Source organism: Rutilus rutilus (assembly GCF_951802725.1).
Source record: "Rutilus rutilus genome assembly, chromosome: 14".
NCBI classification, from domain to species: domain Eukaryota; kingdom Metazoa; phylum Chordata; class Actinopteri; order Cypriniformes; family Leuciscidae; genus Rutilus; species Rutilus rutilus.
Window position 1 is genome coordinate 1,645,001 of NC_140219.1, and position 22,500 is coordinate 1,667,500.

The following is a 22,500-nucleotide window of genomic DNA, read 5'->3' on the forward strand; positions in this document are numbered from 1 at the left end:
AGTCTGCGACTGATACTGAACTCTGTGTCTGACCTCGTTTCCCAGTGAAATAAACAGTTGCGTTCTGGAATGGAAACTGAAAGGACCGTTTTATCCTTCCGCCAGAGTCTTTTATCCTGCGTCATTTACTGGTAGAGTCTCCTGAGAGGTTTAAACACCGCAGGGAGAATCAGAGGTTATTTCAGTCGACTGCATCTGGGCAGAGCAACATGTTAATACAACTCAATCTCATGGGGATGTTTCTGTGTGGAAATGATGAAAGGGATAGTTCGCCCCCAAAACTGAAAATTAGCCCATGATTTAGGCAAGGCAAGGCAAGGCAAGTTTATTTATATAGCACATTTCATACACAGTGGCAATTCAAAGTGCTTTACATAGAAGAAATTAAAATAATAAAAAGAATAAGAATAATTAAAACAGTATATACAGAAAATACAGTACAGTTCAAACAGTCGGACGAACAGTGGCACAGTGCTCATTCAGTAAATGCACAGCTAAACAGATGTGTTTTGAGTCTGGATTTGAATGTGACTACAGTAGGAGCACGTCTGATCTCCTCTGGAAGCTGTCCCAGCGTAATAGCTAAAAGCGGACTCGCCATGCTTAGAGTGAACCCTTGGTATTTCTAGCTGATATGATCCTAATGATCTGAGTGATCTGTTGGGTTTATATTCAGTGAGCATATCTGCAATGTATTGAGGTCCTAGGCCATTGAATGATTTATATACCAGTAATAATACTTTAAAATCAATCCTAAATTTAACTGGGAGCCAGTGTAAAGACCTGAGCACTGGTGTGATATGTTCATATTTTCTGGTTCTGCTCAGAATCCTGGCGGCAGCGTTCTGTATGAGCTGCAACTGTCTTATGGTCTTTTTGGGAAGGCCAGTGAGGAGTCCATTACAGTAATCCACCCTGCTGGTGATGAAAGCATGAACAAGTTTCTCTAAGTCTTGTCTGGAAACAAAGCATCTAATTCTTGCAATATTTTTCAGATGATAGTATGCTGATTTAGTTATTGCTTTGACATGACTACTGAAACTAAGGTCTGACTCTAGTGTCACACCAAGATTCCTGACTTGATTTTTAGTTGTTTGACCCCTAGAGTGAAGGTGTGCATTCACCTTGAGAACTTCATCTTTGTTTCCAAACGCAATGACTTCAGTTTTGTCTTTGTTTAATTGAAGAAAGTTTTGACACATCCAACTGTTGACTTCATCAATGCATTGGCACAGGGAGTCAATGGGGCTGTAATCGTTAGGCGATAGGGCTAAGTAGAGCTGTGTGTCGTCTGCATAGCTGTGGTAAGAGATCTGGTTCTTTCTCATTATTTGGCTCATTGGGAGCATGTACAGGTTGAACAGGAGTGGCGCAAGAATTGAGCCTTGAGGGACTCCGCATGTCATGGATGTCCACTCAGACTTATGGTCTCCTATACTCACATAATAACCTCTCCCATCTAAGTATGACCTGAACCATTTTAGGACTATCCCAGAAAGCCCCACCCAGTTTTCCAGCCTGTCAAGAAGTATGTTGTGATCGACAGTGTCAAATGCAGCACTGAGGTCGAGTAGCACCAGCACTGATAATTTGCCTGAATCAGTATTTAACCCCCTGAGGTCTACGGTATCGCCGGCGATACCAGCTCGCTTTTTTTTATCAGTGTAAAAGAAACTCAGAAATACTCTGTTGACTTTGATTTTCCATAGGAGTTTCATACATCAATCGATTCTGTTAAATGTGTATTATTTTTGTGTATACTCACAATAAAAACAAAGTGTGGTGCTTTTTGCCAAATAAAGAAAAATAAACACGAAGCTAGGTTCTGCCTTCTCTCTGTCCGTGTAGTCCATTCTGAAACGCGTCCGAAAATGAATCATAACTCAGCGAATACTTCTCACACAGGCATGTGAGTTATGTCTTTATGAAGCTTGAAATCACTTCTTTTAAATGAAGTAATTTATATAAAACACAAATGTTTTCAACTCATGTAATCCGCTTGAAAGCAAGGAGAGGTACCGTTTTTCCTTCTCCCTTCATTATCTCTAAATGAGCTGCGGCCGCCCCGCCCCCGGCGCGATTCACATGTAAATAGTTTAGGTGATCTAGTATGCATCGCATACGCCCCCCGATCAATGCCATAAAAACACAGTTTCTTCATCAGACTCACTGATAGTTCATCGCGTTTTGAGTATGGCACGCTTCTCCGGTAATAAAGACGCCCTTCAGATGATTCTGGACAGAGAGGAAGGAAGAATGCACGATACCGGGTTGTTTCCTCAGAGGAAGATTGTAACAGACGACGAACGGCAGCATATTGAAGAGCGAATTCCGCCGAGGACACAATTTCGGAGTAAGTTTTACTTAAAAGTCTTTTGTCTTTTATTTTTCGTGTTCGCATTTATGAGGAAAAAAACAATATTACCTGACAGTTCTCCATTATGGACGCGAGCGCTCTAAGCACTAAAATACTTTCAAACATTCACAGAGACCTCAAAACAGAAAGTACAAATCCTTTCTTTAAAACGAATTTCGTTTTGTATCAATTGTATCTTAATTTTAATAATTTTTTCATTAACAAATTTCCTGGATTTAAAGTAAATATAGGCTAGCAATCACAACATAAGGTCTGAACTGGAGATCATCATGAACCCGTAGCCTACTCGCCTCACATGTCTAAAAAAAAATTGATATATTTACAGAAAGCTGGTTCTAAACAAAACCATCCAAAACAAAAAAAACTATGTAGCCTAATAAATGTGCATTTCTCCGGTGCGTTCACTAGCCTACTGCGAAGATCGCGAGTCAGCCTATCATCAACTTCATCTTTGCCAGAAGTTAAATTTAAATCGCGTGTGTGAATGAATGATGTTGTTTTAGCAAACTGTATTGCTATACTGAGATGAGTAAAAATCGACTGAAATATGTTTAAATAAAATGTAGGCTATTTGTATAAGCAAGGTATTAAACGGCAAATTAACAATATGCACTAATATTTCATGAAAACAACGTTACAGTCAGGCGAAATATGAAAGACAACATTTTGTTGGGTAGATTTGGGTTAGATTTGGGTACAGTTTTTACTGTAGAATATACTGCCACATCAAATAAGCTTTTGTTTAGCAATTTCTATATATAAAATAGCCTACTATTTTTGTCAAAAATAAAGTCATCAACTAAGATGTTAGCTGTTCCAATGTTGGCTATATTCAAAGTAATGAATACATAGATAAAATGTAGGCCTATAATCTTTTTTTTTACAAAAAAAGAGTACACTTGAAATATTGTTGAAATTGTAATTATTGTTGTTGTAACCTTTTTAACTTTGAAATATGTATGATAAAATGTATACTTTAGTTTTTACAAAGAAAGATTACACTTGAATTGTTGTTGTAATTGTAACCTTTTTAATAAAAATATATATTTACAAGGTAGATGTAAACAAACTTTTAAAAGGTAAATATAAGCCTTTTCTTTAAATAATTTTTATTGTGTTTTATTAGTGACAAATTTGGGGAGAGGATAAATATTCCAAAACTGAAAATACAGTATGAGAATTAACTGCACAATTACTAGACATGTTTTCCTTGGATATTATAGGCCAAATTGCAAGCACAATGGCCCTCATTTATCATTCTTGCGTAGAAACGGGCGTATATATTGGCGTAAGATTATGCTTACACTCTTCTCATCGCCTGATTTATGAAGCTGTGCGTACCTTTGAAATCCAGGTGTACGCAATACCTGCGCTTGATAAATGCCGCGGCTGAAAACGATCGTCATTAGAATAACACGCCCCTATATATTCAAGTCTCCGCTCCCCCCACGCCCTCATGTTACGCCATGGACACACGGAAGACGGCAAAGAAGAGAAACTTCTTTGAGAAAGAGAAAGCGAAACCAGGGAAGTGGAAAGAAACAAAATTGATTTTTATTATTAATGACGCTTATTATTATTTAGAAGAAGAATGTCGTTATTATTATTATTATTATTATTATTTAAAAGAAGAAGAATGTCTTTATTTTGTCAGTCTGAATTATTTTTTTGGTCATTGAAAGCCTTTCATTACTGAACCCAGTCCGTGCAAACCCTGGCCTAACCATCGTTTCAAAGAATAGTACAACGGCGAGCGCGTCGAGTATAAACGCCTCGTCCGTTTGGGGAGGTGCGCGCGCAGTCTGCGGAGACTCGCGCTGCGGAGCCGGGCGAAAGTATAAACAAGGCTTGAAACGTCAGGTAAAGCGCACAGGCTCGCAACTTAAGGAATACATATGCCTACAATTCAAATGCTTTGGTAAAGTCACACAAATTAAACATTGAAGTCCATGTTGCACAAAAATAAACACTGAAGTTTATAATTACTATGTTGTTGTTGTTTTTTTACAGTGGGTAATAATATATCATATCTTTTAGTTTGTCAGTGCGTTTTGTAGTGTTAGGAATTGTTTTTCTGCGCATTCCCGCACTCAAAACGTGCGTACACCACCTCCTGAGCTGGTGTAGGATTTGAGCGTGCCATACGCCAACGTGCATATTGATAAATCTCAAATTCACCGTGGTTTTAGGTGTACGCCAGGTGTACGCTGGAAATTTGGTGTACGCACTTTTGATAAATGAGGGCCACTATGTGGAAAAATAAAAAAGAATTGAGATGCTTCCAACTGTTGCTCTTGCATTCTTGTGGCTCAGTGACTCACCTGAATGAATGGCTAATTAAGTATGCGGTCCCCATTGTCTCCTAAGGTGTGAACCACTACATATGCATGATCTGTGACGCCCACTCCGCATATTGCCTTTCCAAACAGAAAGTGTCTTGCAAAATTCAAATCAATGTATTGTGTTATGTGAAGGATTAGGCAGGGTGATTTTCACATCATTTTGAAGAAAAAACACTAGGCAATGACATCTATTAGACAAAAGTCTTATTGGCACATATTTAGTGTGTGTTTTATGGCCTTATTTCAGAAACTTTAGTTTTTAGTTTTTTCAATAACCACGCATAAACATTATTCTCTCAAAAATGCAGACATGTACATTATTGTTGCTCACATATTATGGTAGCCCTGTTTGTGCTAAATAGTGTGTAATTTTTTTTTGCCATTAATATGTTTATAAGCAACTGAAAAAAGCACAAATGTCAGGGCATGTCAGAACATCTCAAGGACCCCAAAAACACCTCAGACCCCAGAGGGTTAAGCGAATATCATTTATTATCTTTATGAGCGCTGTCTCTGTGCTGTGGTGCGGTCGGAAACCAGATTGAAAATGGTCAAAGTATCCATTCGGGCATAAGAATTTGTTCAGCTGATTGAAGACAACTTTTTCAATGATCTTGCCTATGAAAGGAAGATTTGAGATCGGTCTATAGTTGCTTAATATGGTCTTATCCAGATTGTTCTTTTTCAGGAGGGGCTTGACAACTGCAGTTTTCAGGGAGTTTGGAAAACTCCCAGAGAGAAGTGAAGCATTTACCACTTCTAGAAGATCTGCTTCTAAACTGTTTAACACACTTTTGAATAAAGATGTGGGAAGAGTGTCAAGAGCGCAGGTTGATGTTTTAAGGTGCTGTACGGTTTCTTCCAAAATTGTGCCATCAATTTCTTTGAAGTCAGACATAGTAACTACTTTCTCAGGTGGTTTGATCTGTCTGACCCCAGTGCAACTCAAGGATGTGCTGATCACCTTTCTGATATTATTGATTTTCTCAGAGAAGAAAGAAGCAAACTCACGGCACTTGCTGTCTGAGAGCATTTCACTGGGAATCTGGCTTGGGGGGTTTGTCAGTCTCTCTACAGTAGCAAAAAGAGTGCGTGTGTTGTTTAAATTGCTGTTTATAATATTTGAGAAGAAAGTCTGTCTAGCTTTGCCTAGTTCCATATTGAAAGCATGAAGGCTGTCTTTGTAGATGTTATAATGGACTACAAGTTTTGTCTTCTGCCACATGCGCTCTGCTTTTCTGCATTGTCTTTTCATATTTTGCACTGCTGTTGAGTTTCTCCAAGGTGCTTTTTGTCTGCCACTCTTCTTCCTGACTTTCACAGGAGCAATATCATCAATTACACCTTTAACTTTTGAGTTAAAAGAATCAAGGAGAAAATCAACAGAGTCAGCAGATATGCTTGGTGTTAAGGATATAGCCTTCATAAATAGTACACTAGTGTTCTCATTTAAGCATCTCTTCTTGACAGACACAGATCTCGCTTCAATGGCAGGAGAGATCAGTATATCAAAGAAAATACAGAAATGATCAGACAGTGCTACATCCTTAATAACAATCGATGAAATGTTTAGACCCTTACTGATAAGTAAATCTAGAGTGTGTCCACGATTGTGTGTGGGTCCATGTACATGCTGAGTCAGATCAAAAGTTTTTAAAACAGTTTTGATTTCTTTTGCCATATTGTTTTCTGCATTATCTATATGGATGTTAAAATCTCCAGCAATGGCAAAACAGTCAAACTCTGAGGTAATTGCTGATAACAGTTCTGTAAAGTCCTCAGCAAAGGCTGGAGAGTATTTTGGAGGCCTGTAAATAATGATGAGTAAAATGCGTGGAGCACCTTTTAACACAATACCCAGATATTCGAAAGAAGGGTAATTCCCAAATGATTTTTGCTTACATTGATAGATATCTTTAAAAAGAGCAGCTAGACCCCCACCTCTCTTAACAGCTCTGCAGACACTCATAAAAGTAAAGTTAGGAGGGGCTGTTTCATTGAGGATTGTTGCACTGTAGCTGTCTTCTAGCCAGGTTTCATTTAGAAGAATAAAATCCAGATTGTTTGTGGTTATTAAGTCGTTGACTAGAAGTGATTTATTTTTAAGTGAGCGGATGTTTAAGAGTCCTAACTTCACAGTCTTACTTTTCCCCACAGCAATCTTAGTTTGACGTGTAAGAGGCACCAGATTAGATGGGTTTGCTGTACGGCTATTGAAGGCCTTAGACTTTCTATCTTGTAATAGAACAGCAATAGAGGAAGATACAGGCACACTGGGTTCCCGCTTGTTCTGTAAACATTTGAGAAAGTTTCTGTTTTCAAAACGGGGACCCGACACACATCACTGAGAGCTGGTATCAGTTGTTTTTGGTTCACCTCGAGCAGATGGAGGAGGGTGTGGGCCCTGGCGTTGTGTTAGAGACCGAAGAGTTCTCACAGGAGGGATAGGGCGAGCTGGGCCCGCAGGCTTTGCTGCAGGTTTCGAAGCTGGGGGTAATGGTGCTGGTCTTTTTTTGGTAGGTAACTGGGGGCTCGCAGCAAAAGAGTGGGATAGTCTGGTTCCAGCATGCACCAGTTCTTCCATTTTCTGTGAGAAGCACAGAAGGGGTGAGGTTGGAGAGAGGGAGAGAGTGTCTGGTGAAAGGGACTGTTGCTCTGCTGTTATCAGAGGCTGTGATATGCTGTCCTGGCTTCCCTGGCTGTTTTCCAGGAAGTCGTCCTTGGGTGTTGAATCTTCAAGCAGTTCTGATATGTCACAGTCTGTCTGTGGTGAGCTCTGTGGGCAGGGCTCAGCTGAGATTGTGTCCGTGAGCAGAGGTTGTTGTGGCGGATTGGTGTTATCATATCCATTTTGCTGCTGATGTGAAGTCCCGTGGTCATTCATACTGTGTCCAGGTGTGTGTGTGCCGTTCAGATTGAGTGGATTGGCACAAACTGCAGAAGGATGATTGAGGGAGAAGTAGATATTGTCCTTTAACACTCTTGAACCAAGTTTGTTTGGGTGATGGCCATCCCGATGAAAAAGTTGTCTCTGACTCCAGAAAAGATTGAAATTGTCAATAAAGTTCACTCCTTTTATATTGCAGGTTTTTACGGGTGATTTACTCACCCTGAACTCATCCTAGGTGTATATGACATTCAACTTTCCATAAAAGCGCATCCGTCCATCATAAAAGTGCATCTATCCATCATAAAAGTGCATCTGTCCATCATAAAAGTGCATCTATCCTCATAAAAGTGCATCTATCCATCATAAAAGTACATCTATCCATCATAAAAGTGCATCTATCCATCATAAAAGTGCATCTGTCCGTCATAAAAGTGCATCTATCCGTCATAAAAGTGCATCTGTCCATTAAAAGTGCATCTATCCATCATAAAAGCGCATCTATCCATCATAAAAGTGCATCTATCCATCATAAAAGTGCATCCATCCGTCATAAAAGTGCATCTATCCATCATAAAAGTGCATCCATCCGTCATAAAAGTGCATCTATCCATCATAAAAGTGCATCTATCCGTCATAAAAGTGCATCCATCCGTCATAAAAGTGCATCTATCCGTCATAAAAGTGCATCCATCCGTCATAAAAGTGCATCTATCCATCATAAAAGTGCATCCATCCGTCATAAAAGTGCATCTATCCATCATAAAAGCGCATCTATCATCATAAAAGTGCATCTATCCGTCATAAAAGTGCATCCATCCGTCATAAAAGTGCATCCATCCGTCATAAAAGTGCATCTATCCGTCATAAAAGTGCATCCATCCGTCATAAAAGTGCATCTATCCATCATAAAAGCGCATCTATCCGTCATAAAAGTGCATCCATCCGTCATAAAAGTGCATCTGTCCATTAAAAGTGCATCTATCCGTCATAAAAGTGCATCTATCCGTCATAAAAGTGCATCTGTCCATTAAAAGTGCATCTATCCGTCATAAAAGTGCATCTGTCCATCATAAAAGTGCATCTATCCATCATAAAAGTGCATCTGTCCATTAAAAGTGCATCTATCCATTAAAAGTACATCTATCCATCATAAAAGTGCATCTATCCATCATAAAAGTGCATCCATCCGTCATAAAAGTGCATCCATCCGTCATAAAAGTGCATCTATCCGTCATAAAAGTGCATCCATCCGTCATAAAAGTGCATCTGTCCATCATAAAAGTGCATCTATCCGTCATAAAAGTGCATCCATCCGTCATAAAAGTGCATCTGTCCATCATAAAAGTGCATCTATCCGTCATAAAAGTGCATCCATCCGTCATAAAAGTGCATCTATCCGTCATAAAAGTGCATCTGTCCATCATAAAAGTGCATCTATCCGTCATAAAAGTGCATCCATCCGTCATAAAAGTGCATCTGTCCATCATAAAAGTGCATCTATCCGTCATAAAAGTGCATCCATCCGTCATAAAAGTGCATCTGTCCATCATAAAAGTGCATCTATCCGTCATAAAAGTGCATCCATCCGTCATAAAAGTGCATCTATCCGTCATAAAAGAGCATCTATCCATCATAAAAGAGCATCTATCCGTCATAAAAGTGCATCCATCCGTCATAAAAGTGCATCTGTCCATCATAAAAGTGCATCTATCCGTCATAAAAGTGCATCTATCCGTCATAAAAGTGCATCCATCCGTCATAAAAGTGCATCTGTCCATCATAAAAGTGCATCCATCCGTCATAAAAGTGCATCTGTCCATCATAAAAGTGCATCCATCCGTCATAAAAGTGCATCTGTCCATCATAAAAGTGCATCCATCCGTCATAAAAGTGCATCTATCCGTCATAAAAGTGCATCCATCCGTCATAAAAGAGCATCTATCATCATAAAAGTGCATCTATCCATCATAAAAGTGCATCTATCCGTCATAAAAGTGCATCTATCCGTCATAAATGTGCATCTATCCGTCATAAATGTGCATCCATCCGTCATAAAAGTGCATCTGTCCATCATAAAAGTGCATCTATCCGTCATAAAAGTGCATCCATCCGTCATAAAAGTGCATCTGTCCATCATAAAAGTGCATCTGTCCATCATAAAAGTGCATCTATACATCATAAAAGTGCATCTGTCCATCATAAAAGTGCATCTATCCGTCATAAAAGTGCATCCATCCGTCATAAAAGTGCATCTATCCATCATAAAAGTGCATCTGTCCATCATAAAAGTGCATCTATACATCATAAAAGTGCATCTGTCCATCATAAAAGTGCATCTATTCATCATAAAAGTGCATCTGTCCATCATAAAAGTGCATCTATCTAAAGTGCAGAAGGTTACATTAAAACATACATTTTAACATTATACGTCAAATTTTGATGTTAAATTCACTATTGTTCTATACAGTATTTAATGAAATTACATCCAAGACTGATCCATAACTTTTTCAAGGGAAAAGTAATTAAATTACAGTAATTAATTACTAAGTAGTGCATTACACCCAACACTGCCTTGTGTTTATACACTTTTCGCATCTTTATATGATGATTATTAATCCCTTCAGCACTTCCTTTTTTAATTTTGAGTTCTTTTACTGCTATTTTCTAATCTATGTTCTTCTATTATAAACTGTTTAGGAAACGCTAAATTATTTAAATGCATAACATGTTTTCATCATTCAGCATGCTCAACTTATCTTGCATTCACAATGTAGCTAAAAGTTATTCCACAAATATTTCACACGTAATTGCCCACAAAAATATGAATTTTATTGAAAGTACAGAAATATTCTCATGTTACATCTCCTGTACTAATGCACTCAGCTCTACTCAAGTAAGAACGTTTGATTTATAACTAGCAGCATTTCCTACATTATTTTAAACCTCTGTATGTAATGGACCTCAGTAGTCCACAATCTCAAATCTCAAACTTAAAACACACTTTTTTTTATGAAAATATTTGATATTGTATTGATAGATATAAATAATATTTAGATAATCTGTGAATGAGGAATGAAAATGATAAAAAATAGCAATATTTTCTTCCTCAGTATATTTGTCTTTTTGTTCCCAGTACAAATATCTTAAGTCTTATTTTCTGAATAAAATATCAAAAATGAAGTGAGTTTGATCTTGAAACGAGAACATAATATCTGCCAATGGAGTCAGAAAAATAATCTTAATTCAAAAGAGAAAACTAGATTATTTTATAAATAATTTTTCAATTTTTTCTTGTTTTAAGCTCAAACTCACTTCATTTTTGTACATTTTTCAGAACACAAAATGTAATTTTGCATACTTTGCATTCAGAAAAGGTACATCATTTTTATTTAAAAATCCATAGTTTTAAGAAGATGGAATTTTGTAAGTGTGTTAAGACTTATAAGACTTAAGAAAGACAAAATACACATCATTTATAATTTTTTTCAGAATGTTTAAACCAAAAATGTAAGAGATATAACCATTTAAACTAAATTTTTACACCTTTTGCGTTCAGGTTGGCTTTGACCCGAAAGTGAGCTGTGGCTTTACACATCAAATTATGCAGGTTTTTATAAAAAAAAATAAAAAAAAATTATAATATGTATGTTTTGTAAATTTTGTAAACATTGTAAATGTTTTGTAAAGTTTTGTCTAAAGTCAATGGAGATCATACTGGAAATTCTCATATTACATGTTCTTATAAATTTCAGCTAATGATACATTTAAATAAGATTTATCATAAATGTAGATAAAAATATATATTTTCATGCATGCTGTAGTTCTTAAAGTTTAAATTTCAAAGAATTTAAATTTTTTTATATGAATAAAAAGGGGGGTAAATAAAGAAAAAAAAAGAAACATGGTAATATTCAAACCGTTTGTGCATTCACTCATTAATGAGAAATGATTGATTAGATGCAATATGGTTTTAGTTGAAAAATATAAAGTTGTGATTGTTTTATAAGCTCACGTTCCAATGCATTTAAGGATGTTTTGATATTTGTACTGGAAAACAAGACAAATACACAGGAAGAACATCTTTTTACAGTGAGAAATATAAAACGAATAATTTCCATAAAAATATACTTCTAAATAAAACAACATGCACGTGTTTAACATAACTTTTCTGTCCTTTCCAGACGACGAATGCTTGGAAGTTTCCGGGTGGTTTATCAGATCTTGGAGAAGACATCGGTAAGATTCAGATGCAATTGAAACAAAATCATAATTTCCGCAATTCCAATCACAATCACACACATCAAAAGTGCATTAATAAGATCATCTTCTAAGATTTGAGCTCCTCAAGACATTCAGTTACAAAAATACCCTTCTTTAACTACACAAATGATTCGTATATAATTATTTATCGATTACATTTTTACATAAATCACAATGCTATCTCTGAAAAATAAATGTTTTTGTATAAACAAAGTTACATTGTGTTCACATGCTGAACAAGACACATCATTTAATCCAGACCTTTTTCATCCTATACTGTATGTTTCTCTAAATCTCATGATATAAGATACAGTAAACGAAGATATTACAGTGTTAATAACTGTAATATTTAAAGTGTAATGTGAATTTATTCCAAGAAAGTTTGTAAAACAGTATTTATCAGCAGCTCAGATGCTACTCATATTACTTGTGCATCTACACTGTAAAAACTTTGTGAATAAACAATATTATTGGAGTATATTTTACAAGAAAATACGATTTATACTTCAAAATTAGATGTGTTGCTTGCAGATTCTTTGTGATTATTTAAATTTACTAGCGATTTTTGAGTGAAAATTGTTTCTACACCAATTTATTCTGCTTTCCTACAGTCTTTACACTACAAAAAAAATTCTTACTTAGCATTTTTGTCTTGTTTTCCATATCGAAACATTCTTAAATCAAGATGCATTTACTGAGAAGCAGAATATTAAGTCTTGTTTTATGAAAAAAATCATCAAAATAAAGCGAGTTTGTGCTTAAAACAACACTTTTAAAAAGTCAGTAAAATAATCTTAATTCAAAGGGATTTTTCTGACTCCATTGGCAGATATTTAAAGCAAAAACTCACTTATTAATAAAACAAGACTTAATATCTTCAGTCGTTTTGCGTCTCCAGTAAATGCATCTTGATTGAAGAACGTTTCGATGTTTGTGCTGGAAAACGAGACAGAAACACAGATTTATTGCAGTCTGACGGGACGCTTTGTTCCAGGCGAGACGGCCGTTCGAGAGGTTTTCGAAGAAACCGGGATCCGATCTGAATTCCGATCTCTCCTGAGCATTCGCCAGCAGCACAATCACCCGGGAGCGTTCGGGATGTCCGACATGTACCTGATCTGCAGACTCAGTCCGCTTTCGTACGACATCGACTTCTGCACGCAGGAGTGTGTGCGCTGCGAGTGGCTGGATCTGACCGAACTCGCCGAGACCAGCGAGACCACGCCGATCACCAGTCGCGTCGCTAAACTTCTGCTGTACGGACTGGGAAAGGGTTTCCACAACATCGACCTCGCGATGGAGACGCTGCCGGCTGTTTATTCCGGCTTGTTTTACCAGCTTTATCACAGGCGTCTGCCAGAGACACAACACACTCTTCACAATAAAGATCCCAATTAGAGCCGAAAACGCCTTTACAGTCTTAGAAACAGGTGCTATACAGAACAATGTTATGCTTTAAAGTCCCCCTGTGGTGAAAATCCATCTTTTAATGTAGTTTATGTGTCTATGTGGTGTTTTTAATACGCTTTAAGACAAACCATGTGTAAGTTCATAAGTCGACACCATTGCTGAGTATTTCCTCCTTAAAACTGCAGTGAACCAAAGACAGTCTCAAAAACACGCTTTGAAATCGCTGGTGTTTCTGACGTCACAAACTACCTTGTAACCAATCAGATCAACGTGTGATCGTCAACCAGTGGATCTCTGAGCTTAGTGAGTGAGTGGAGGCGGAGCTCATTTGCATATTCATAGAGCCACGCATACTAAATGAGGCAAGGGTGTCGAGTTACATTCAAGATGAACGAAAAAAACGTTTAAATATGTCATTTTGGTGATTAAAGACGAGTTTTAAGTGATAAAATGATTGCCTACAGGGGGACTTTAACTGATTGCATGATACTTTCATGTTTAGTCATTTACAATGTTCTAGTAATCAAGTATGTTTAAGTCATAAAACATCCATAAAATGATCGCGTGATGGAAAAGGTTCTACACGTGAAGTGCCTGACGGAGCCCTTTAAGTTTCTGTATAGTTCTGAGTTTCTAAGAGTGATATTTTTGCACAAAAGAGTGAATCTTATAAAGACTTTATCTTCAAAACACACACCGTAAGCCAGGTTCACGCTGTACGATTTATAACAGACACACTATAGTAGATGTGTGTATGATCAATCGTTGAAAACCATTCCTAAATGACAACGATTCGCCAAAATCAAAGTTCTGGTCCAGAGAGAGCCGTTGTCATGTGACAGCCTTTTCAACCACAGAGTATCATTATTTCTGTCTTACAATAATTCAAATTATCACAGAAGTACCGGATGAAAGTTTATAGCTTGGATATAAACACTGAATCATTCATTCAAGAGATTCATTGAAAAACGCTGATTCATCCAGTAATGAAACAAGTCTTTATGAGTGGGTCGTTGAATCATTCATTCAAGAGATTCATTCAAAAACGCTGATTCATCCAGTAATGAAACAAGTCTTTATGAGTGAGTCGTTGAATCATTCACTCAAGAGATTCATTCAAAAACGCTGATTCATCCAGTAATGAAACAAGTCTTTATGAGTGAGTCGTTGAATCATTCACTCAAGAGATTCATTCAAAAACGCTGATTCATCCAGTAATGAAACAAGTCTTTATGAGTGAGTCATTGAATCATTCATTCAAGAGATTCATTCAAAAATGCTGATTCATCCAGTAATGAAACAAGTCTTTATGAGTGAGTCGTTGAATCATTCACTCAACCCGATTCAAATTCATTGAAAAGTTTAAATAGACTGCAGCAATTAACATTTAGTAAGAATCTCTAGTAAATTACATGTTTAAAAAAAAACGAAGACGATGGTTTTTGATTCGCCGGTTGTCTTAGGAAATTTCGTCGGAGGTAAAATTGGGATTAAAATTTAAATTCTCAGACGGTCAAACCGGGGCCAAAATTGTACAGTGTGAACCTGGCTTTATGAAAACATAGTTTTTGAAGAGTGTACTTTTAAACCTTCATTTACGTTACCTCAAAGAAAAGATCAACGTTACTGTTACTCGTTACTCGCAGCGACAATCAAGACTGTTGTGTAACCAAACTCAAGAGAAGCTTATTTTCTCGGACAAGATGATATATGAAAAAAAGAATAAAGTTGTATGAAAAACATTCACTGTGTACTTCCCTTCATCAGAGCAAAACTCTGTCTTTGCAAAAAACCCTTTTTTTCCCCTCTAAAATACAGTATAGAAATATATTTTGCATAAAGAGAAAACCTCTACGGAGCAGCATTAGATAAACTCACATTTTGTGGCCGTACTGACATTCCTGCAAGAAGATGCAGACACACAATCCAACTGGAAATGCGGATCTGTGAACTCTTCCAACCAAACCTCCCGAGGGAACGAAGTGGAACAATGATGTGTGTGGAAAGTTGGATCTGAGATCGTATCGGCGGGATCTGGAGCCACATTAGCGTAACTGACGAGAGAGTCTCTTCTGAGGATGATACAGTCAAACCAACATTTATTCAGACGCCTTCAACATTTCTCACATTATCAGAGTTTATTCGCTATAGTTTAGAGAATGGTAATGAAATATGAGCAGAACTCAGTTGATATTTGACTGGTTTTGTCCGTCCTTCTGTTAGACTGTCTCACACATGAATTATGTTGAATATCTGTCAGCTGTTAAATTTAACTACACAATTAGATAATACCAGTTTAGCTCAACCAATCACCAAGCAATGCTTCATTGTGTTCAGTCTGTGTGTAAAAAGAGCATTAGCAATTAAAGACAAAACACATGATCAGCTCAAAGAGTCCGAATCATTTCTGGCCCCAATTTTTACTGGTAGTCACTGAATGAAGAATATTTGGGTGTAATGTGTCACAGGTTACTTTATTTTGCTCTCCTCACTTACAGAAATGAACTATAGTGTCCAGATCACACTAGTAAATAAAATATATATCTGGTGTCTGAATAATTTTTGGTTTGACTGTCTCTCCACGAACTAATGCTCTCCAATACGAGCACGGTTTCCAGTCACGGTTCCTGGCGGTGAAAGATCTGCACTTTGAAGCGGCTTCTGGCGATCCAGTTGACCTTTAACCTTCCGGATCCGCTCGTCATTCTCGGTGTCGGGTTGGTTAGGAGCGCGTCAGTCTGGTTTGGGGTTGATCAGCACTTGGCTGACATGGGCAGGAACAGAATGGCCTTCTGGCCCGGACTGGTCTTCGAGCCGGACTTATACTGGCCCGTCCTCTTCAAAGCCACGTACCAGTCCGGGTATTTACGGGATCTGTACGTGTTGTAGTTGTTCGACTCCAGGCGCTCCAGGAAATAACATTCATCTGTTGTTCTTCTCTGAGGGAGAGAGAGACGGAGACGACATTGAGACATCTTTTTTAGCATTAAAAAGTTTTTCACTACAAAAATATATTATCAGCATAACAATTGGGAAAAGGTTTAAAGTCCCCCTGTAGTTAATAATTGTGTCCATTAAAACTCATCTTTGGTCACCAAAATGACATAGTTAAACGTTTTTTTCGTTCATCTTGAATGTAACTCGACACCCTTGCCTCATTTAGTATGCGCGGCTCTATGAATATGCAAATGAGCCCCGCCTCCACTCACTCACTCAGCTCAGAGATCCACTGGTTGACGATCACACGTTGATCTGATTGGTTACAAGGTAGTTTGTGACGTCAGAAACACCAGCGATTTCAAAGCGTGTTTTTGAGACTGTCTTTGGTTCACTGCAGTTTTAAGGAGGAAATACTCAGCAATGGTGTCGACTTATGAACTTACACATGCTTTGTCTTAAAGCATATTAAAAACACCACATAGACACATAAACAACATTAAAAGATGGATTTTCACCACAGGAGGACTTTAAAGGAGCTACATGTAAGGATTGTCATGCATTAATCGCTGTTTGACTTAAATTTAAACTGCAAACTGAAGGTGAGTTAAACTGCAGTTCATCCACTGGCCACTAGAGACCGGCTGCAGAAGAGAGTCAATCCCATAAACCCCCATGTTAAAATGCCCAACTTTACAGCAGAGAAACACATGTTTACAGTCTGGTACAAAAAGTGGCTTTGGTCTATATCGCTAATGTTGCCCTTCATGACGACTGTGAGGGGGGTGAATATTTTTATAACTCATCCGTTTAAATTATATTAAGCCTTAAAGTTGTGCATAATTAAGGGCGTGGCCACTTGAGTGACAGGTTGATTGCCGCTGATGTCATGACTAGCCGTTTGTCTGTTAGCGCCACGTCACTTCAGCTAATCCACCTCGCTGCTTATTTTCATTTATCCGGGAGTGACGCTGCCAAGATGGCGACGTCACGCACACTACGCCCATATTTATTTACAGTCTGTGGTTTTTGCGCAGCTTGTAACAAAACTTTAAAAACGAGACTTCCTAGGTCGTCTATGAACGCCTGTAGGACTGATGTTTATGTGGAGGATTTGGGAAAATCAAAAGGATGTGACGTTTTCCCGCTCTTCCGTTCAGTGACACATGAAGCGAATGCTTATACAATGTTCATGATCAGAGCCGTTCTGTAATGTACGTCAGTGTGTCGTGTAAAGAAAAGAGCTTCACGAAGGGAACCTGTTGATCATGTTCTCCAGCTTGACTGGATCCTAAAACGTTCCGTCCGGATCCGTGTGAGCTCAGACCTCGGCTGTGTTCCCGCTATGGAAGCTTGTTTCAGCTTCAGGGAAACTATGCTGAAATATATTCGCTGTCATCATTTATCAACTTGTGAAACACTGCAGTTTGTGACGGGAATATTCTCTGTTTTCCTGAGCAGTGAAACACAGCCCGAGGTCTGGGAAACCTCTCCTGACAGGAATGTGACCTTTGTGACCTTTGGGACGTCGACATGTTCAGCGTAATCTGATGTGGAAAATTCAACGAGAATAAGTGTGGACTCGATCAGTGTTTCTATATGAAGGTTGTGGATCAGTGAGAGGGTTTGATGCATCAGATGAAACTGTGTGTGTGTGTGTGTGTGTGTGTGTGTGTGTGTGAGAGAGTGTTGAAGAAGCAGAGCTGTGTGTGTGTGTGTGTGTGTGTGTGTGTGTGTGTGTGTGTGTGAGAGAGTGTTGAAGAAGCACAGCTGTGTGTGTGTGTGTGTGTGTGTGTGTGTGTGTGTGTGTGTGTGTGTGTGTGTGTGTGTGTGTGTGTGTGTGTGTGAGAGTTTGTGTGTGTGTGTGTGTGTTTGTGTGTGTGTGTGTGTGTGTGTGTGTGTGTTTGTGTGTGTGTGTGTGTGTGTTTGTGAGTGTGTGTGTGTGTGTGTGGTAAGCAGTTGTTTGTTATAGTGTAATGAAACATGTTAAAGCCACTGCCCTCAAAGACCACTGTGCCACAATCAAACATCCATAAATCAAACCTGCCTAAAACACACACACACACACACACACACACACACACACACACACACAACCTCTCCCCTGAGCCATGAGTGAGTATTAATAACACTCTAATAACACTAATCTTCCCTGTAGTGTCAGAGCGGGAGCGTTCACCGCACACTGTTCAGAAGGCAGAGGGGAAAGTCATCAGCGAATAAGGATTTGAGCACGGCCTGTTCCTCATATGCCTCACGGCCTGTTCCTCAATTTTCATGTATTAATCACTTTTTTACAGCCAATGTGTGAACAGTTATTAACGAAACGTAAAAAAAAATAGACCTTCCTCGACTTCTTAGGTTATCTATGAAAGGACTCGGGACATTTTCCCGGGCAAATGAAAAGGAAGAGACGATATACTCCTGAAAGCCTCTCTCCCGTTCAGTGACACATGAAGCGAATGCTTATACAATGTTCAGGATAAGAGCCGTTCTGTACTGAAAAAAATTGTACACAACTGATTTCAACATTGATAATAATCATTAATGTTTCTTGAGCATCAAATCATCATATTAGAATGATTTCTGAAGGATCATGTGACACATTTGATCACAGGAATAAATTACACTTTACTATATACACTCACCTAAAGGATTATTAGGAACACCTGTTCAATTTCTCATTAATGCAATTATCTAATCAACCAATCACATGGCAGTTGCTTCAATGCATTTAGGGATGTGGTCCTGGTCAAGACAATCTCCTGAACTCCAAACAGAATGTCAGAATGGGAAAGAAAGGTGATTTAAGCAATTTTGAGTGTGGCATGGTTGTTGGTGCCAGACGGGCCGGTCTGAGTATTTCACAATCTGCTCAGTTACTGGGATTTTCACGCACAACCATTTCTAGGGTTTACAAAGAATGGTGTGAAAAGGGAAAAACATCCAGTATGCGGCAGTCCTGTGGGCGAAAATGCCTTGTTGATGCTAGAGGTCAGAGGAGAATGGGCCGACTGATTCAAGCTGATAGAAGAGCAACTTTGACTGAAATAACCACTCGTTACAACCGAGGTATGCAGCAAAGCATTTGTGAAGCCACAACACCCACAACCTTGAGGCGGATGGGCTACAACAGCAGAAGACCCCACCGGGTACCACTCATCTCCACTACAAATAGGAAAAAGAGGCTACAATTTGCACGAGCTCACCAAAATTGGACAGTTGAAGACTGGAAAAATGTTGCCTGGTCTGATGAGTCTCGATTTCTGTTGAGACATTCAGATGGTAGAGTCAGAATTTGGCGTAAACAGAATGAGAACATGGATCCATCATGCCTTGTTACCACTGTGCAGGCTGGTGGTGGTGGTGTAATGGTGTGGGGGATGTTTTCTTGGCACACTTTAGGCCCCTTAGTGCCAATTGGGCATCGTTTAAATGCCATGGCCTACCTGAGCATTGTTTCTGACCATGTCCATCCCTTTATGACCACCATGTACCCATCCTCTGATGGCTACTTCCAGCAGGATAATGCACCATGTCACAAAGCTCGAATCATTTCAAATTGGTTTCTTGAACATGACAATGAGTTCACTGTACTAAAATGGCCCCCACAGTCACCAGATCTCAACCCAATAGAGCATCTTTGGGATGTGGTGGAACGGGAGCTTCGTGCCCTGGATGTGCATCGCACAAATAGGGCTGTACCAGAATATTCGAGAATTCGAATATTCGTTCGGTGGGTTGGTATTCGATTTTCAAATTTGACATTCGAATATTCGTTTTAATTTTTTTTTTTTTTTTCACACCTGGCATCCCCCTAGAAACGGTTCCCATTCGCGCTTGAATGGGGCTGTCATGCGTTTTCTCAGATCGGATAGCTCTCTCTGATTTATCAATATGAACAATGAACACATAAATGTGTTTTTGCAAAACGGATATGAATCCGAACTTCAAATCCCGCGCTATAGGCAGATGTAATGGAGTGCACGTCACCAGCAACAGATAAGCTGCATTTTACTGATCGTGCTGCTAAAATTTCTAAATCAAAGACCGCAATAAGAGAGCGGCAACAGCCCTGGTAAGATCATTTCGGTTCTTTACTTTTAATGAAGTTGATTGTGTGTTAAAGCCCACTTTCACTTTGATTTGCGATAGTTTGCACGTTGGCTTGATGAATAGATTCTGATCTGCGGTGACGCGTGCTGTAGGGTAGAGTGGGGGAAAACGCCCCCCTGGGGTAAAACGCCCCCCACCTGTTTTTCCCAAAATAACCACTAAAAGTAGTCAAGATACATTTTTACTGTTGCTATGCACTACGTTGATAACGGGGATATACAAATCTCTACGGTGAAGCTGACACCAGCGACACATTTGAAGAGAAGAGGATTACATGGTAAATGCTATAATTTTCAGATATTAGTAAATAAGTGTTTAAGAGAATATTGTTCTGCAGGATATCGCAGTGATGTATGATAGATGAATAGTGAAGTCTGTAGTTTGAGATCATATATTATTTATAAGGAATATAATTATATTTTAAAAATTAAACATTTTTTTAAAAACTCATAGCTTGTGGGGTAAAACGCCCCCTACGCTGAGGGGTAAAACGCCCCCCCCTGGGGGCATAGTTTCTCTATCATAATTACTATAATAAAATATTTCTGTCTATCAAATCCTTTGTTTTACACTTAATGCAGTATAACTAGGTGGTAAAATCAAAATATTTGAACAAAACATGAAAAAATTACCTCAAGTGAGCATTAACTAGCTAGCTTGCTAGCACAGTTAGCTCACTGATGGAAGGTAGTTAAATTTGGCTATTTTGGACATTCCTGAAATAAATATTAATATATATATATGTTGATACATTACTTGCCTTTTACCTTTAGAGATTAAAAACTATTGGCTGTTAATTTTGCTGTTGATCTATGAAGCAAACTGGTTGATAAGAAAGGGGGCATTTTACCCCACCTTGGGGGGCGTTTTACCCTACCGCTGGGGCAAAACGCCCCCTTTGTACAAAAATATTTTCAGTGAAAATACTAATTAATTATGAAGGCTGAGCAATTTTAATATTTGGTGAATAACTCCTGCCATAGTCACTCATAACCGGGATGGCAATTCTAGTCACATTTATGTTTTGTTTCACTGTAATGTCACATTTTCCTTAAGGGGGGCGTTTTCCCCCACTCTACCCTAAGCGTCGTCATATCTGGCTATAACATGATATAGCCTAAAACACTCTCACACGGTTATTTTTTTAGCATTTTTGGGCGAAATACAATACTCTTATTTTAGAGCGCAGAACAGCGGAGTTTGTATGGGCAGAAGTGCATGCCTGAGCTTGTAGGCTATTAGCTGCGTTGCTTTGACATTGTGGAAATAGAATAGAAACAATATATTAGCCTACCCTTTACTGTGTCAGTAATTACTGTGCTGCTGATTTCTGATCTGAGAGTTATTTGTTACTCAGAAAAAAAATAGGCTGTGTTTTGTATCACTAGTGCAGTGTCCGTTCTCGGAGCCATGTGCGTGAGGCGCGCGCGCTTCCCGCTCGCGCTTCCCGCTCGCGCTGTTCTGTATTAAAAGTTTATTAATTCTGAACGTGTCACGTCTCGCGTGTCTATATTGCACCAAATGTGACACTGCACTCGGGAAGTCGATTTGATGAACGGTTCAAAATGCAAGATAAATCATCTAAATGCAAACAGACAGACACATAGAGATTCCTGCCTTTATTAGAGAGAATAATATGTTCAGCCCCCTCCCTCCGAAGCTTCGAATATTCGATGTTAATTCCTATCGAAGCTTCGAAGCTCAAAAAATGGTATTCGGACCAGCCCTACAAATCTCCATCAACTGCAAGATGCTATCCTATCAATATGGGCCATTATTTCTAAAGAATGCTTTCAGCACCTTGTTGAATCAATGCCACGTAGAATTAAGGCAGTTCTGAAGGCGAAAGGGGGTCAAACACAGTATTAGTATGGTGTTCCTAATAATCCTTTAGGTGAGTGTATTCACATAGAAAACAATTATTACTGTCATAATATTTAAAAAATATTCGTTTTTTTTTTTTTTTTTTTTTTTATCAAATAAATTCAGCCTTGGTGAGCAGAAGAGACTTCTTTTAAAAACATTACAAATCGTACCGATCCAAAACTTTTGGGCTGTGTATATAGTCTAAAATCTCAAATATACTTTATAATCAATCATAACAGTGTAATTTGAATGACCTTTAATGACCGTTGAATCACGTTCAGTCTCTTGTGCACGAGTGCAGT

General features: G+C 38.5%; 2 protein-coding genes across 2 annotated transcripts in view; one reads left to right on the forward strand and one right to left on the reverse strand.

Annotated features, from left to right (window-relative positions):
- nudt6 (nudix (nucleoside diphosphate linked moiety X)-type motif 6) overlaps positions 1 to 15,021 on the forward strand; it is a 19,677-nt gene extending 4,656 nt beyond the window's left edge. Inside the window, exons 4-5 of the mRNA XM_084430075.1 lie at positions 11,791 to 11,845; positions 12,864 to 15,021. Of these exons, the coding sequence (XP_084286201.1) occupies positions 11,791 to 11,845; positions 12,864 to 13,267 (459 nt within the window). The 3' untranslated portion in view covers positions 13,268 to 15,021. The remainder of the gene's footprint in view (positions 1 to 11,790; positions 11,846 to 12,863) is intronic.
- Positions 15,022 to 15,081: 60 nt separating this feature from the next.
- The window catches only part of fgf2 (fibroblast growth factor 2), a 10,718-nt gene continuing 3,299 nt past the window's right edge, over positions 15,082 to 22,500 (reverse strand). Inside the window, exon 3 of the mRNA XM_084430078.1 lies at positions 15,082 to 16,218. Within this exon, the coding sequence (XP_084286204.1) occupies positions 16,033 to 16,218 (186 nt within the window). The 3' untranslated portion in view covers positions 15,082 to 16,032. The remainder of the gene's footprint in view (positions 16,219 to 22,500) is intronic.